We start from the raw sequence: 17,432 nt of genomic DNA on the forward strand, positions 1-17,432 counted from the left end.
CATTGATTCCTGTCCTGCTCTGAGAATCAAGGGGGTTTTAGGTGCATTCATTAGGGAAACCAGCAGCAGGTTTGGTCAAGCCTGTGAGGAAAAGTTCTGGAGGAACCTTGGGATTTGGTTATGTGGGATGGACAGAGCTGCTCTGTGGGAATGGTGATATCCACCTAATCTAGATTAGATTTGGATAATCAGGCTATATTAGCTAAAAATAATGTTTAAAACATTGTGATAAAGAGAGAAAATTGGTTCTGGAGAGAAGGAGCCAAATGCTGCTCCTGTCTCCATCTGAGGCCAGGAGGGGCAAACAATACTTGGATGAAACTGGATGCAGAAAGATGATTTTTATCTCTCTTATTCTCCCTGGATCTATCCAAATCTAGGGTTTGATTTTCATTCTAGGTTTCAAAGATCTAGGTTTCGATCTTTGTTATCTTCCCATAAATACCTACAGAGCTCATCAACACCAAAGGCACCAAATTCCTTCAGGGCTTCCAAGAGTTCTGCCCCTCACTGAAGGCTTCATAAATACTCCTGTATTTCATCAAAAACACAATATCCTGAACTGAAGGTGGCCAAAAGGATCACTGAGTCCAGCTCCTGGCTCTGCACAAGGTTTGTTTTCATTGCTGAGCAGCATTTTAGCCCTGATTTTTTGGGGAAAGTATAGAGAAATGTTGTGTGGGTGGAGTTACATGAAAAAAGGCAGGAAAGCTTGGAAAACTGGAGTGTGATGTCCCAAACCACAGGCTGGCAGCCTTGCCCATGGTTTGCTGCTTTCCTCGAGGCTTTACAAACACTTTCATAACTGTTCTGAGGGGAGGAATTTCTGCTCTGTGTTCCCAAGCACCGAGGTGGGTAAATCTGCTTTATTTCCCTTCTGCTGTGTGGGCTGGGGGTTTCCTTATGGGGTAATTTTAAAATCTTGCTCCCCTGCACGAGGGTGAAGCTGAAGCTGGGCTGTAAAGGTGTCTCTGTGTGCCTTAAAATGCCCTTTGGGAGGGAGTTAAAACTCACAGCCCGTAGGCACCAATTTCTGCTTGATTGAGCTCTGCCCTCATCGGTGAAGCGCAGCTACGACGTGAAATGAAACCCGTTTTTAGGGGATTTCGTTCTCTCCTAAAAACACAAAAAGAAAACCACGCAGCAGGCAGAGCGAGGGTTCCAGCGAGTCTGAAATCCCCAATTTACGCTGCAGAACAGAGCCCAAAGCCAATGCATCCAGAAGAGTGTTTATCCTCCTGAGGAGCTTTTTCCAAGAGTCTCCCTCCAACCCCTGAGTGTCGAATCTGATTTTTTTTCTTTTTTTTTTTTTTTTTTTTTTTTTTTTTTTTTTTTCTGCCTCCAAACTTAACTGTTTTGCCACTGGAGAAATCCTCTCGTTTCTCTGTTAAATATCTGTATTCTTGCTGGAAATCAGCTCTACCTCACCCACATGACTGGTCTTCACTATTAATCCCAGCTGATGGCAGGGAGGGGCTCCAGTGGGAGGCAGCCATGTGGTGAACATTGAGCTCAGTGTTTTCCCCCTGCTTCTCTCCTCTCCAGACAGGCAAAACTGTTCTGTGCTGCCGTGGATGTGAAGTCCTCGCCGTGCTGCCTCTGCTTCTTTCTCCCCCAGAAACTCCACGGGCCCTGAATTTGCAGCCCCTCAAAAGAAAAAAGAAAAGAAATAAAAATGTCAGGTTGGATGTGGATGGAAGATGGAGCAGGGGATGAATAGCAGGAGGGAAGAAAGAGTGAAGTTGGTTCTTTTTCTGGCACATGGATGCAATTACCCTCAGTGCATTCCAGAGGCGGTCCTTTAAATCCTCTGCAGGTCTGCCTGCCGTCCTTGGGAGAGAGGAAGAAAAAGGGAGGAAAATTCCCTCTTGCTGGGAGACGGAATGTCTGCATTTTCAATCCTCTTTTTAGGTAGGTTGGCTTTTTGGTGTTGCACGCTTTTGATTTAATCAAACTTCCACGAGGCTGCTCCGTGTGCCTGAAATTCATTTCTGGTGAGCTGGAGAAAAGGGGTTTGTAACGAGGAAACTTTTATGGAAAACTGTATTTTCAGTGGTGTTTGAGCTCTGATCCTTTTCTGGTCGCTTTATGAGCAGGTTGACAGCCAGAGATCTCTGATTATCTGGATTAATTTTAAAAAGTGCTGGTCAAACAGACTCGTTTGGAAATGTGTGTTTCTTGTTTGAAGAGAGCAGCGCTTTTCAGGGATAAAGGAGAGAGGGGCTTGGACCTCTTGGGCAAAACAAGGTGAATAAAATGTCTTTGTTTCAGGCAGAGTGTCAAATTTGTGTAACTGTGCTGAATCGTTCCGATGTTGGAAAGAAAAAGGGGTTATTGTTTGCGATGGGTGGCTAAGATTGGAAACAGATGTGTTGGAGTGCAGCAGGGAGCAGTTGGGGGAGAAAAGGATGCAAGAAGGGGGGAAGGAGAGAAAGGGCTGCTGAAAGGAGGGGAAGAGAAAAAGGAGAGAAAAGAGAGGGGCTGATTTGTTGAGGAGGAGAGGAGCAGGGAATAGAAAAAGAAGGTGGAAAAGGAAAGCTGGAGGGAAAAGAGTTGGGGGGCTCCTGCAGGGGTGAGCAGGGAACTGTGCCCCCCTCCTGCTCACCCCATCCTGTGCCAGGCACCAGGGCAAAGCCTGGCCATGCCAGGGCCGCTGTGAGCTGCCACCTGGGCCCAGGTGTGACAAAGGGCTGGGCTCTGCCTCCCTGGCAGGAGCTGAGCGCCAGGGCTCGGGGCACAAATGGGATTTTTGAACATCTCTCAAGGATTGTGGCAGGGAAAACCTAGTTTAAGGCCACCAGGTGTGGAATGTGGACTGGAGAGGGAGGTTTGGTGATCAGTTAGTGCAGCTGCTGGTAAATGGAGAAGTGGTTTTTGCCCTGGGCGTTGCTGTCAGCACAGGTTTCCTCTGTGCTGGGGGATCTGGGCACTGCAGGCAGCACTTGGTGCCTGCACATCTGCCCTGGCCTGCACATCTGCCCTGGCCTGCACATCTGCCCTGGCCATTTGTGCCTCTCCTGGGGTGGGGAGTGCCTGGGAGAGCAGGGCCAGGAGCAGCACAGCCCTTTGGGAAGTGGCTCTGTGGAAATTGGGGACACAGGGGGGTTGGTTGCTCACCTTGCTGATGGAAACAACGGGATTGCAGTCTTTGATCCTGTTCATATTCCAATATGCTGAAGGGTTGGAGTGAAAGGAACAAACTGTTGCTGCAGAAAACGTGGGTTTGTGTGTAATATGACTACCTTTGTTACTTTTATCTACAAAACTTTATCAATTGTCTTGGTTTACAAGACAGGTGTTTGCTAAGGAAGGCAGAAAGCCTTCCTGGAATGGAGAATTTAAATTATCAATGTGTTCTCAGCATCCCCACTGTGACAGGAACACAGCAATGCCCAGGAAAAGACACTTTGCCCTCACCTGGAGTCAGGTTTCTCAGATTCTCCTGTCCAAGCACTGGTGAGGGGAGAATTGTCTTCAAAACTCAGAGCAAAACCTGCAGTGTTTTGTTTCCTGGTCCTACAGTGGTCACTGAGCTGCCCCCTGAGCTTTACCTGCCCTGCCAGCAGAGGATTTGGTCTTTCTGCTCCTTGTCCAGCTTCGTTCACCAATATTAAAAGCAAGTCCAGGGAAAAGTTAGGAAAAGTTGTGGTTCCCTGTTCCTGGATCCTCCTGAACAAAAGGAGGTTGGGGAGTCTGATTTGCTGGCTAAAGCCTGGATTTTCTGCAGTAAAAATCTACAGAACTGCCAGTGACGTCTTGCTATTTTTTTTTTCTCTGATAAAGTGAAGACTAATGTGGAAAATAAAACGGTTTTAGAGAAGCCTTGAGAGGAAAGTTTGTGTTTTCATCATTAAACATCCCAATAACGTGGCTAATATACACAAATCTTGTCTTTTCCACTGTTTACCTCTTTGGGGCACACGAGCAGCTGTGTGAGGAGACAGGAAACAGGAGGCAATTTCTTTGAGGGAGACTTTATTAAAACAGGACAAGATGAAAGAGTTGGCTGAGTGTGGACAAGAGCTCACTTTGCCAGGAGAGGCTGAGGAGGGGAAGGTGGCCCTGTAAGTTTGACATGAGTGTGGCCAGCTGAGGAGTGAGAGTCAAGCGTCACCAACTCCCTTTGTAACACACTGCACCCTTGAAAAGCGGAATTTTGAAGTGGTTCTTCACTTCAGAGTGGAAAAAGTTCGTAATAGGATGTTGCATTTTTCACCCAGTAAAGAAGCAGCCAATGCTTTCATTGAAATGTGTTCCTGAATTGGTTTAAATTTTATGGGGTGGGAAATCTCTGCCTTTACCCCACTCCAAGTCAATCATGAACATTTTTAATGACCCAACAACTAAGGAAAAAGCTGATTTTTCTCGTGGTCGGAAGATCTCACAGGGGTGATTATTTGCATGCCGTGCTTTGTCACTGGTTTCTGGTGCTCTGTCACTGGTTTCTGGTGCTCTGTCACTGGTTTTTTGTGCTCTGTCACGGGTGTTTGGTGCTTGGTCACTGGTTTTTGGTGCTCTGTCACTGGTTGTTTGCACTTTGTCACTGGTTTCTAGTGCTGTCACTGGTTTTTAGTGTTTGGTCACTGGTTTCTGGTGTTCTGTCACTGATTTCTGGTGTTCTGTCACTGGTTTTTGGTGCTTGGTCATGGGTTTTCAGTGCTTGGTCACTGGTTTCTGGTGCTCTGTCACTGGTTTCTGGTGCTGTCACTGGTTTCTGATGCTGTCACTGGTTTCTGGTGCTCTGTCCCTGGTTTCTGGTGCTGTCCCTGGTTTCTGGTGTCTGTCCCTGGTTTCTGGTGCTGTCCCTGGTTCCTGGTGCTTTCCCCAGCTGCTAGCTGCTGTGAGCACTCTGCCCTGCAGGAGCTGCTGCCTTTGGGGATCAAAGCAGGAGATGTGCCCAGCCCAGCCCCTCACCCACCTCGCTGCCACCCTGCTGTGGGCACCGAGCCCTTCCTGCAGCGCTGGGGTCACCCGCCACAGTGCAGCAAAACGGGCACACACAGTGACTCTGTGCCCCTGGGAGCTGGGCTGTCGGTCTGGGCTGTCAGTCTGGGGTGTCTGTCAGTCTGGGCTGTCTGTCAGTCTGGGCTGTCTGTCAGTCTGGGGTGTCTGTCAGTCTGGGGTGTCTGTCAGTCTGGGGTGTCAGTCTGGGGTGTCTGTCAGTCTGGGCTGTCAGTCTGGGCTGTCTGTCAGTCCGGGGTGTCAGTCCGGGGTGTCAGTCTGGGGTTTCTGTCAGTTTGGGGTGTCAGTCTGGGGTGTCTGTCAGTCTGGGGTGTCAGTCTGGGGTGTCTGTCAGTCTGTGATGTCTGTCAGTCTGGGGTGTCTGTCAGTCTGGGGTGTCAATCTGGGGTGTCAGTCTGGGATGTCTGTCATTCTGGGGTGTCATTCTGGGGTGTCTGTCAGTCTGGGGTGTCAGTCCAGGGTGTCACTCTGGGCTGTCTGTCTGTCCAGGCTGTCTGTCAGTCTGGGGTGTCAATCTGGGGTGTCATTCTGGGGTGTCTGTCAGTCTGGGCTGTCAATTTGGGGTGTCTGTCAGTCCAGGGTGTCAGTCCAGGGTGTCACTCTGGGCTGTCTGTCTGTCCAGGCTGTCTGTCAGTCTGGGGTATCATTCTGGGCTGTCTGTAAGTCTGGGCTGTCTGACAGTCCAGGTTGTCTGTCAGTCCAGGCTGTCTGTCAGTCCAGGCTGTCTGTCAGTCCAGGCTGTCAGTCCGGGCTGTCTGTCAGTCCAGGCTGTCACTCTGGGCTGCTGCTCAGAGCTGGAGCCCTGCAGAGCAGCTCATCCTCGGCGCTCGGGGATCTCGGGGATCTCTTTCAGCGCTGCTGTGCTGAGCCCCAGCTCCTCCTGCTGCTGCACAGGGAGAAGGTTATGGAGCAGCTCCTGGCAGGGCCTGCTGCAGTGAGGAATTGCCTCTGACAGCCGGCATTTGCCCAGGTATCCACGGGCTGGTAGCTGGGAAATCCGAGCTGATGCGGAGCTGGGGCTGCCCGGGGCTCTGCTCTGCTGGAAAACCCTCCTGTGAAAGGTGAAATCCCTGCTGGGAGAGCTCAGCAAACCCTGAACTTGGCATCCTGCTCCCCAAACCCTCCTAGCCTGGGCCACGGCAAAGCAAAACCCACTGGGGGAGTTGGTTTTGCAAGAAGTGCCCCTGCTCTCAGTGACTGCGCTGGGAATTGGGAACTCGCTGGGATGCTGCTGCCCTGGGGTGGTGGAAACCAAAGGAGAGATTTCGGGGTGCTTGGAACAAAGCCTATGAACCTTTACTTCCCAAAAACCAAAGGAAGGAGTTTCCAGGTTCCTTAAAGCAAAGCTTTTGAACCTTTACTTCCCAGAAACCAAAGGAGACACATTTCAGGGTGCTTGGAACAAAGCTTGTGGACCTTTAGTTCCCAAAAACCAAAGGAGGGTTTTTAGGTTCCTTAAAACAAAGCTTATGAACCTTTATTTCCCAAAAACCAAAGGAGAGATTTCAGGGTGCTGGAAACAAAGCTTGTGGACCTTTAGTTCCCAAAAACCAAAGGAAGGTTTTCAGGTTCCTTAAAACAAAGCTTATGAACCTTTATTTCCCAAAAACCAAAGAAGAGTTTTCAGGTTCCTTAAAACAAAGCTTGTAGACATTTATTTCCCAAAAACTAAAGGAGAGTTTTCAGGTTCCTTAAAACAAAGCTTGTGGACCTTCACTTCCCAAAAAGCAAAGGAGACAGACTTCAGGGTGCTTAAAATAAAACCTATGAACCTTTAGTTCCCAAAAACCAAAGGAGAGTTTTCAGGTTCCTTAAAACAAAGCTTATGAATCTTTATTTCCCAAAAACCAAAGGAGAGTTTTCAGGTTCCTTAAAACAAAGCTTATGAATCTTTATTTCCCAAAAACCAAAGGAGTTTCCAGGTTCCTTAAAGCAAAGCTTATGAACCCTTACTTCCCAGAAACCAAAGGAAGCCGATTTCAGGGTGCTTATAACCAAGTTCATGGACCTTTATTTCCCAAAACCCAAATGAGACAGATTTCAGGGTGCTTAAAACAAAGCCTATGAACCTTTATTTGCCAAAAACTAAAGGAGAATTTCTCTGTGCTAACTGCAAAATAGCAAATATATGATATATTTTCGTTTTCTTTGGCTCCTTCTCTTGCCTTTGACTGTTCCATGGTGCTGAATGTTGGTGGTACAAGGGCTTTGCTCACTTTTTTCTACCATTTAGCACAAATCTTGGCTCAGGAGTGGTGTAAAAAGAAAAAAAAACAAAAAACAACCAACCTGCAGCTGGGAAAAGAGGTTTTGTGTGTGATTTTGTGTCTTGATTTCACCTCCCCTTTGTCACTGGCTCCTGAAGGAATGCAGGGAGCTTGGTGCTGTATTTAGCTTTAAACAAGGACTCTTCTCTCCAGGGCAGCTTCGTGGAATTGATCAAAATTTCTCTCAAATTCCAAGAGCAGGCAACAAAACATGGGCTGTGTGAGATATTCCGGCTGCTGGAGGAGTGTGGGTTTAATTCCAAGTCTTTATTAGCAGACTGCTCTGGGAATACCTGAGGAAAGGGAATAAAGGAGAGCAGAGGATCCATTTGGCACCCCAGGGGGAATTCAGAAGAGCCAGACATAATTGAGTTGCTCTCTGGCAGAATATCAGGGTTAACACTCCTCTGAGACACTCCAGTTCTTCCAAAGCCAGGGATGGTTTGCATCAAATATTTGCTGTCGAGACACTTGGCGATAAATTGCCTGTTTTTCTCTTGTGGTGCTTTGTTTTATATGAAATACTTGGGATTTTTATCATCTAAAACAAAAAAACATTATTTTGGAGGAGTTTTTTTATCCAGAAACGACATTTTACCGTGTGGAAGAAAAGGGAGAAAAGACTAACCTGCCAGGGTGAGGAAAAGCAGCCAAATTTGTGGAGAAAAATTCATTTTTATGGCAAGTATAGCCAGAGGGAAGGCAACTTTTCTGAATTTCCCACAGAAAAGAAGTGGTGTTTTGCATTTTTACCCATGCTGGCTTTTTCTCTTCTATGTAGAATTAGTGGTTTGGGTTTGGGGGCCCACTTCAGAAGGATATTTTGTGTAAGAGCAGTACAAGCTCCTTCCCAGAAATGCCATTGCACAAGTGGCACGGAGAGATCCTGGTGTTTATCCTCAGGATCACAAGCAGCAGCCCTGTTCTCCTCCAGGCAAACACAGGGTGTTGTAGGGGATTCAGCTTTGCAGTCTGGGATTTGTTTTCAGAACAGAAAACAGACCCCCTGAACAGTCTTAAATATATTTGGGGAATATTTTCTTTCTAAATCCTTCTTACACTGCACTATAAATCATGTGTATACCAATAAAATTGGTGTTACAATGCTACAAATGGTGCTGCAAGCTGCTTTCTGTGCCTTTCCCCCACAATTTTAATCAAAATGCACCTTAAACTCCTAATTAAGCAATTCCCTGTGTTAGCCCAGGCTGCACAATAAAACACACTCTGAAATGTGTTTTATTGTGCTACAGAAGAGGCTGCTCTGGGTGCAGAAGGAGCTTGGTGTGCTTTGATGAAAAGATGAATGGGTCTGTCTTGGTTATTTTTACTGTTTGGTTTTGGTTTGTTTGTTGTTGTTTTTTTGGGGAGGAGGTATTTTTTGTTGTTGTGGTTTTAGGGTTTTTTTGGGTTTATTTCATTTTGGGTTTTTTTGTGTTTGGGCTTTTTTTTGTTGGTTTTTGGGGGTTTTTTTTTGGTGGGTTTTTTTTTCCCCAAAGCTGTGTCTTCATTTGTTTTTAGGAATGCTCAGTTTACAGAAGCAGCCCAGCAAAAAAGTCAAGGGTGAAGCCGGGTCAGGGAGGTCTGTGAGTAGAGCCTCCAATGGCAGGACAGCGCAGGGCTGGGCAGGGAGCACAACAATGGAAAATGTGGGAGAAGCCACCAGGGCAGAATTCCAGCTCCTCCATCTCCCGGGCTCTCTCCTCCCCTCAGCATCGCTGGGGACAGTGACAGCCACCTCTGTGCTCTGTCCCTTTTGGTTTAGCCCCACCAGGGCTAAAATGGGTTTGCTTTGAGTGCAACAGGAACCTGGAATCTGAGGTATTGATGATTCCAAATTTGCAAAAAGTCTCTGTCTGTCAGCCCCGCTGCCAAAGCAGAAGCCATAATTGGTCTGTGCTGGTTTCAAGGTTGTTTATTCTGTTTATCTCTAACATGTTCTGCTGCCCTGCCGCAGCTCTGTCCTGCAGGGCAGCGTGTGGGGCTCTGCCCTCAGTGGGATGGTACAAACATTAAATACCACAAACTACCTGTGCTGGATTTACAATAACGTGCCAATATCTGTCACCTACGTTGGACAGTGTGTCCCCAGCCTGAACCAACAGAAAAATGCCAACACCACAGTGAAACATGGAGGGCATGAAGAAGGAGAAAAAGGACAAGGCACACCCAATTTCCTCCATCTTGTCCCCTTTGGACCCCTCATCTAGAATCCTAAATTTTTACTTTTGCACCTGTGCCACGCTTAATTATTACTGATATCAAACACTCAGAGCTTGTAATTGATCCTGTAAGATTGAAAACTCTTTTCCATGGACAGAGATCACAGCCAGTGTCTCTGGGGGCTCTGTCCAGGGGGGTTCTGACCCCTGCCAGGGTCCCAGACCTGCCAGGGCAGCCAGAGGGAAGCTCTGGACTCCCACACCAACCCAGAATAAAACTGCTCCTTCTTGCCAGAAATAGCCTAGTCCTAGAAAAGGAGGATGGGCACCAGGCCAGGCTCTCCTAAACCACACCTTGGCACCTTGGTTTATTTATCTGACTCCCCAGTGAGCTCTGGCTCCTCTTTGCAACAAGTTGTAAAGGAGACAGAGCAGCTCCAAGGTGCTGGATGTGACAGAAAGCCAAAAATAAAACCCACCCTGTCCTCCCCTGCTCCTTCCCTTTCTCCAGGAAATCATTTGGCAGCTGAAAAAAGGCAAATGTTTAATGGAGAACTTGCCAGCCCCAGGGTGTCAGAGCTGCTGTCCCACAAGGATCAATACCCACCCCAGCCTCTCTCTCTCCTCCTGGGGAGCTGCCAGGGTGGATTTTTGTGTGGCAGGAAAAGCATAGGCTGAATGAACCCTGGCTGGGTGGAAAGGTTGGAGCTCAGCTTAGTGCCTGCAGTGGAGTGTCGGAACTCAAAATGTCCCTCAGACATTTTCGGAGGTTCCAAGCCCTGCTCAGAAGCATTTGAGACCCTGGCAGGCAGCTGGAAACAGCTGTGGTTTTGGGGTTGAGCCATGGAATGATTTACCAACCTTGCAGGAAGAACAAGAAGTCACAAAAGTTTAGATATTAGAGTAGAAGTAGTCACAAAGTAGAGGGAAGAATTTTTGAGTGCTGTACAGGGGGTTTTGGTTTTGTACATGGGGGTCAGAGGTTTAAGATGGAGGGATTTGGGCCTGTCCTGTCCTCCCTCTTTCTCCTTTCTTCCCTCCATGTTCTTGGTGATGTTGGCACTCACAGATTGGTTTAGAGTAGAAAAGCACCATTTAATACAGGTAATGGGCATTGGGGAAAAACTGTACCCATGTAACACGTAATGTACCATATAAAAGATAGAAAAGCACCATTTAATATAGGTAATGGGCATTGGGGAAAAACTGTACCCATGTAACATGTAATGTACCATATAAAAGATAGAAAAGCACCATTTAATATAGGTAATAGGCATTGGGGAAAAACTGTACCCATGTAACATGTAATGTACCATATAAAAGACAGCACAGCCCTGGGCAGAGGGGGAGAGAAGAAGCAGTCGGGAGTCAGAGAGGATGTCAGGGTGTGTGTGTGCCTCTGCCTGAGCTGTGAGCAAACCACAGCAGCCCCAGGAGAAAATCTTTTAGATAACTTGCAATAAACTGCCTTGAGACCGAACAACAGAAGATTTTTGAGCCTTTCTTTGGAAGCTCGGCTTGGAGGAGAGACTTTTCCTCCACACAACCCAGGGTGGGGTCCGGCAGCGGAGTTGCCTTTGGAGGGAGAAGGTCCATGAGGATTGGGGTGGTTTTGTGCCATTGCCTGGCAGCAGGGAGGCTGCTCTGAAATGCAGCCTGCAGGGTTAGAGGCACGGCATGAGCACGGCTCCGACTCTCTGAGAGAACGTGTCACTCCAAGGGAGAGCTTTTGTTCACTCCGCGTTGCACAAAATACATTTAAAATACACCTGAGACAGAGGGAAACTCCCACACATGCTGCTGATGGTGATGGAACATGTCTAACTTAAATTCATTTTCATTTAACTTAACATAAAGTGATTTTCCTCCTAATACCCCCCCAAATGTGGGCACAGTAGTGATGTGCACATCATTAACAAACAGCTGAATCCAAACTAAAATACTCAGCTTTATTTTCTAGTCAGATATTTATCTAGTATCTTATTTCCTAGTAAGCAATTTATTTATATTAATTTATTTATCACATATTAATGGTGATAAATTTTGGTGTTCCTGGAAGTCACTTGAGCTCCCCCAAGAGATTTTCACGTATTAATGGATTTTTTGGCACCACTGTGCTGAGGAACTCCACTCGTGGTGTGAAGTGCTGCTGTGCTCTCAGAGAAACCTCCCCACAAGGAAATCCTGCGCTCTGAATTACTTCATGCTGCACATGAGAAAAAGGAAAATAAGTTTTTAATAAATACATGGAGTGTATTGTGGCCGTGAGGTGTTTTGAACAGATTCTCTCCCTAAGTGCCTGAATGGGCTGTTAGGAGGCCTTTTCAGAAATGTTAAAAAAAAAAGAAAAGAAAATAATTACTCCATTCCATTCGCTTTGTGCTTCAGCAAAATATTGGAATTAGGTGGATTTCCAGTACTTGGAATATTTGAGATGGGTGCTGGATGAGTGTCACAGATTACTCAGGCTGTGGTTTTCCTTACAGATTTGATAGAATTTCAAAGGTCACAGGAATGTTTGACAGAGATTTGGACTTTTATTGGCCAGGTAGGGCCAGAAATCACAGGGTGCCTTTGTGTGTGTTTGTGCTTTCATCTAACACAGCTAGCCCGGAATATTGAACTGAACCACAGTCAGGCACTTCTTTTTTTTTTTTTTTTTTTTTTTTTATTATTAAAAAAAAATATTGCAGGGTTTTCAACCTTGAAGGCAAATCACTTTATGACTTCATTGTTTAAATTTAGGTTTTGTTTTGCGGGGGGATCGTTAGACTTGAAGCAAAAGCCTTGTAGCCCAGGGACTGTCACTTCTGATTACTTCCAGTGACATTCCAATTATTTCCAATCACAATTCCAGGGACGAGAGGAAAAAAAGGAGCCACATTCTCCAACATCAGGGCTCTATTTTTCCCTTTTTTTTTCTTTCCCTTTTTCCTGAACAAAGCGGCATTTCCCGAAGCTCTGCGGGGAGAGGTGCAGAGGCGGATTTGGAGCTGTAATTCCGGGGTGGATGCGCTGCAGTGAGGCTGGAGGCCGGTGTCTGGCACTGCTGCTCTGGATCCTGCCTTGTTGAGCAATATTGAGGAAATTGCTTCATTCTCCAGGCTCTGGCTGGCACTAGCACTCATCAGGCTGCTCCACCTCCCAGGAACGTGCACAGGAGCTGCTCCTGCAGAGCAGGACACAAAATGGGACGCAAAAAATCTGCTGGGAGAGCTTGGGAGACTCCCAGGAACACCAAACCCAGGATTTGGGGCAATGGGTTTGGCCCAGGGACACAAAAATTCTGCTGGGAGAGCTTGGGACACTCCCAAGAACACCAAACCCAGGATTTGGGGCACTGAGTTTTGCCCAGAAACACAAAAATTCTGCTGGGAGAGCTTGGGAGACTTCCAGGGATACCACACCCTGGATTTGGGGCAATGGGTTTGGCCCAGGGACACAAAAAATCTGCTGGGAGAGCTTGGGAGACTCCCAGGGACACCAAAACAAAGAATTTGGTGCAGTGAGTTTGGCCCAGGGACACAAAAATTCTGCTGGGAGAGCTTGAGTGACTTTCAGGACATCAAACCCTGAGTTTGGTGCAGCGAGTTTGGCCCAGGGACACAAAAAATCTGCTGGGGGAGCTTGGGAGACTCCCAGGGACACCAAACACAGAATTTGGTGCAGTGAGTTTGGCCCAGGAATACAAAAATATCTGCTGGGGGAGCTGGAGTGACTTTCAGGGACACCAAACCCTGGGTTGGCTCTGTGAGTGCAGGGGGGTTGCAGCTCTCTGCTTCCTTTGCTTCAGCCTGGTGCAAGAGCTGGGCTCTGCAAGAAGGAGATTTTATTAATATTGTATTCATATTTTATTCCCATCGTAATAATTTATTTTACTAATACTGTATTAATGAATATTTACAATTTGACTAGTGCACTACTGTTTATTTACCATTTACATATTTACACATTGCCATTGACATTGCATGAATGTTTATTTACTAATTGTATGTTGCATTGTTGTTTATTTACTCTTTGTACATCCTGCAAATGGATGAGCAGCAAGCTTGGTGTGGTGTTTGGAGCCAGATTTGAAGAACCTGAGTTCATTTAGGATGTTGGGCCTGAACATTTCCAAAACAGCAGCAAATGAAATGTAGCTTTACGTGGCATAAAGGTTCTCAACTTTATGTGACAACCTTTTAACTTTTCAAGTGGAAATTAGATTTATCAGGCTGGGTGATTGCTTCTCGCTGCCTTCACCCCCTGGTGCTGTGTGAGTGCTGGGAGTTTGATTTTTTTTGTTTATCCAGGGCTGCAGGTGTTGGGTGTCACTGTGAAGTGATATTTCCTCTTTGCAGCTGTACTTTTGGTGCTTATCTGAGTACATCTGTCAGTCTTGACAGGCTTGGAGGCAGAGGAGCTTCTTTATCTGGGTTCTTTGCATCCCTGGTATTGTTCTTTATGCGAAAAGCTTCAGAAATTTGCATTTCCCATGCCCTTTGTACCATGGCAAAGGTTTCTTAAGTAAAAGGTTAAAATTCAGCACATAATTTTACAAGCTAAAATTGAAATGTTTAATTCATTTTGTTAACTCAAGTGTACGCGAAAAAATCTCTGTTTCAACTGGGAGCCACCTGTGCCAGCCCCATCCCTTCCTGCAAGGACAGCAGCAGGATGGACGCTGCTGTGACACTCAAATAATGTTTATTGTCACTCAGCCACAGAGCAGCCCACAAATCCTTTGTCAGTTATTGTAAAGGCAGGTGAACCCAATGGGAAGAAATGCTGATGTCTGACTCCAGCTCAGAAGGCTGAACGATTTCTTTATTATCACTATAATACATTAATATACTATTTAAAGGAGATATTAAAACTACAAACCTACTTTTTCTAACTTCTAAATCTAACTCCCAATTTGTGACCCTCTCTGAGAGCCCAGCCCCAGGTGGGTTGGATTGGCCACCAGGCTCAAACAATCCTCACCAGAACCCAACCAAGCATCACCCCAGGGAAACAATTCTCCACACACATTCCACATGGGAAAAACAAGGAGCAGAAATAGAAATTGTTTTCTCTTTCTTCTCTGTTCTCCTCTATGAAGAATCCTGAGAGGGAGAAGAATGTCTGTGACAGTCAGTGATGTTCAGAGTTCAATTCCACCTGAGCAATTTTCCTCCTGCCTGTGTGGAGCCTCCAGAGGGTTCCTGGCCATCAGCTCTGCTGCTGCTCGGGCATTTTCTGCCTGGCTGAGGTCGGGTCCAGCACAGTGGCACCGAGGTGGCACTTTGGGACAGCCTGGTGCTGCTCCCCCAGGACTCAGCATCTCCAAGGAGCTGTTTGGATCCATCCAATGCCATGGAGATGTTCCCACAGTGCAGCTCTGTCCGTGGGCTCTGCTCTGGGCAAAACCTCTCCTGTTTCCATTGTTTTGAGCCCTTGCTTGGAGACAAAGGGAATTTTATCCACACAAAGCAGAGCTTTTTGTTTTGACAAATGCCGTGATTTTTGTTTGTTTGTTTGTTTTATGAAGCAATAGTGAGTGTCTTCTGGTCAAAGAAGCATTCAGGATGTTGAGGTTCCAGCCTGGATTTTGCCAGTGATTCACGATTTAGTGATTCAGGCTTCATTTTTAAATGCCTGCTCATTTTGAGTGTCTCCATTTCCAGTGTTTTAAGGGATTAGTGCTCTGGAATTTGTGAGTGTGGGTCACACCGAGGGAGGTGACACTTGGGGTGACACTTGGGGTGTGCTTTAGCCACCCCAGGTTTTGGGGGTGCACTGGAGAGCTGAAAATGTTGCGTTTGTCAGAGGGAGAGCACTCAGACCCCGCAGCCTTTCCCTCCTGAGCTGCAGAGTGCTCTGAAACCGCTGCACAAATGGGGCTGGGGAGCCCAGCCAGCCTGTTCCACCCGCCTTCATGGTGTGAAAAATGCATATTTTCTGATTGGTTTTTTGTAAATATTACAATGAATATTATATGTGTAATATTAAAAAGTTATGCTGTATTAATTCTCTTAAGTAGTGCGTTAAATATAGTTTTTAGTTCCAACATAATGTTAAAATAGAGACTATGTATGTGGGAAGAATTTTGTTTTTTAGAATGAAATACTCACTTCAAAGAACAGCTAAATCTTCCAAAGGAAAAGAATTTATAGTTTTCTTATCAGAAGCAGCTAATTTCTTCAAGCCTTACTCAGACTTGAAGACACCATAGAGATTAAAAGAAACAGTTGACATACAACAGAGTTTCTTATTTTAAATAGAATGTTTACATAACCATGAAGGATATATGAATATACAACAAGTGTATTGTTTTAAGGGGAATTCCTTTGTTCACAAAACATACTTTTTGTGACTTAGTGTCCGAGAACATCCAGATTTCCGTAATTCTTTACTTTTTGTTGTCTTATAATTGTCCTAACTCTAAACTTTATAACTCTAATTACATTATTATTTTTATAACCATTTTATTATTATTATTCAACTTCTAAAATTTTTAAAAACCAAGTAATTAGTGTTTCTTCACAATGGGGAAAGAGGCTTCCCGTGCTGTACCAAATGCATCCCGGCTTTTCTGGCTTTGTCAGCTCCTTCCTCTTAGCCCGAGGCTACCCCTGGAGCCAACAAAAACCACAATTCTGCAGCTGCCACTTCACTGGTGTGAGCTGTGAGCAGGAGGCTCCAAACTCTGCTGGAAATTGGGATGCTGAATGACACTGGGCTTCTTCTCTAATGACTCGAGCTCGGATTTTTCCTGTGCTCCCATTGTTTGGTGTCGGAATCTGTGGTATTGATGATTCTGAGGCAGGAATTCCTTCTTTGCCTGTTTGCAATGCTCCTTAAAACACTGCAGACGAAATGTTTCTATGGAAATCCTAAGTTTTAACCAGGTTTAAATCTGGTTTTGTCCCTGCCTGCTGTTGGAATGAGCTAGGCATCTGGTTCTGATGCTCCTGGTTTGCATCTCTCTGGTATTCCAGAGCACAAATTCCTGCACAAAAGGTGGGCACTGAAGATATTTTGCTTAAATGAACTCTTTACATCCTTCCCTTCCTCCTGACAAACACCTTTAAGCCAAAAGCAGGCAGGGGGGATAAAACAAAGCTGACAACAAAAGCTGATTATTCATGCATGTAGAATGATTTTAACTAGCCAGTTAGGCAATATTGACATTTCCCTGCCTTGTTAGTGGTTTCTGAGCTGCTCTTTGTTCACAGGCACCAATGGTCTGATACAGCACAACCTGCTGGGTTTTTAGGGTTTTTTAGGGTCTGTCCTATCTCACTTCAGTGAATATTAAGTGAATTTAAAAACCAATTATTTGCTGTGATTCACTCCTGTGCCTTCACACCCTTTTTTTTTTTTACCATCACCTCACGGAGGCTGTGCTGGGCAGAAGAATATCCTTTATTTTGGCCAATAAAATTCGCTTTCCCCGAGGAGAACCCTTTGAATGCAAACCCTTTTTATCACTTTGCAGTGGCACATGGTATGTGCAGGAGTTTTTCCCCTCCAGGCCACTCCTGCCAGCCTCTCCCCCACCCTGTGATGCAAACCCATGTGTGCAGCATCCTTTTGCTGCTGCCTGCAGCTTTTCCTTCCAGCTCCTGCCCTCGGCCTTGTCCCCTGTGAAAAATGCATCTTTTATGATTGGCTTTTCGCAAATATTACCATGAATATTATATGTATAATGTTAGAAAGCAATACTGTATTAATTCTCTTAAGTAGTGTGTAAAAATATAGTTTTAGGTTCTAACACAATGTTAAAACAGAAGCTCTGCGACGTAAAATAATTTTTAATAGCTCAAAAAAGGGATAAGATAATCAAGAAACACTTCACACAGAGATAACAGCCCCAGGACACAAAGAGTTACCCCCTCCTTATCAGAAAATACAAACATTCTTCCACCTTCTCTCCGTCTTCATGGAACCACCAGGATTAAGGAGAAGAAGTTGACAAAAAGCAGAAAAAATTTTAATTTGCAAGGAATTTATGCATCATGTGTGAGATATATGAATATGCAACAGGCTGCTGCTTTTAAGCGTTATTCCTTTG

General features: G+C 45.7%; 1 protein-coding gene across 2 annotated transcripts in view; it reads left to right on the forward strand.

Moving 5' to 3' along the window:
• Positions 1 to 698: 698 nt before the first annotated feature.
• The window catches only part of CLMP (CXADR like membrane protein), a 56,165-nt gene continuing 39,431 nt past the window's right edge, over positions 699 to 17,432 (forward strand). The window contains exons 1-2 of one of the 2 annotated variants that reach the window (XM_072918146.1): positions 699 to 851; positions 1,546 to 1,911. In XM_072918146.1, coding sequence (XP_072774247.1) covers positions 1,884 to 1,911 — 28 coding nt within the window. In that variant the 5' untranslated portion in view covers positions 699 to 851; positions 1,546 to 1,883. Of the gene's footprint in view, positions 852 to 1,367; positions 1,912 to 17,432 lie in introns of those variants that run through there. The other variant, XM_041720914.2, reaches the window with a different exon arrangement.

Source organism: Taeniopygia guttata, chromosome 24, assembly GCF_048771995.1.
Source record: "Taeniopygia guttata chromosome 24, bTaeGut7.mat, whole genome shotgun sequence".
Taxonomy (NCBI): domain Eukaryota; kingdom Metazoa; phylum Chordata; class Aves; order Passeriformes; family Estrildidae; genus Taeniopygia; species Taeniopygia guttata.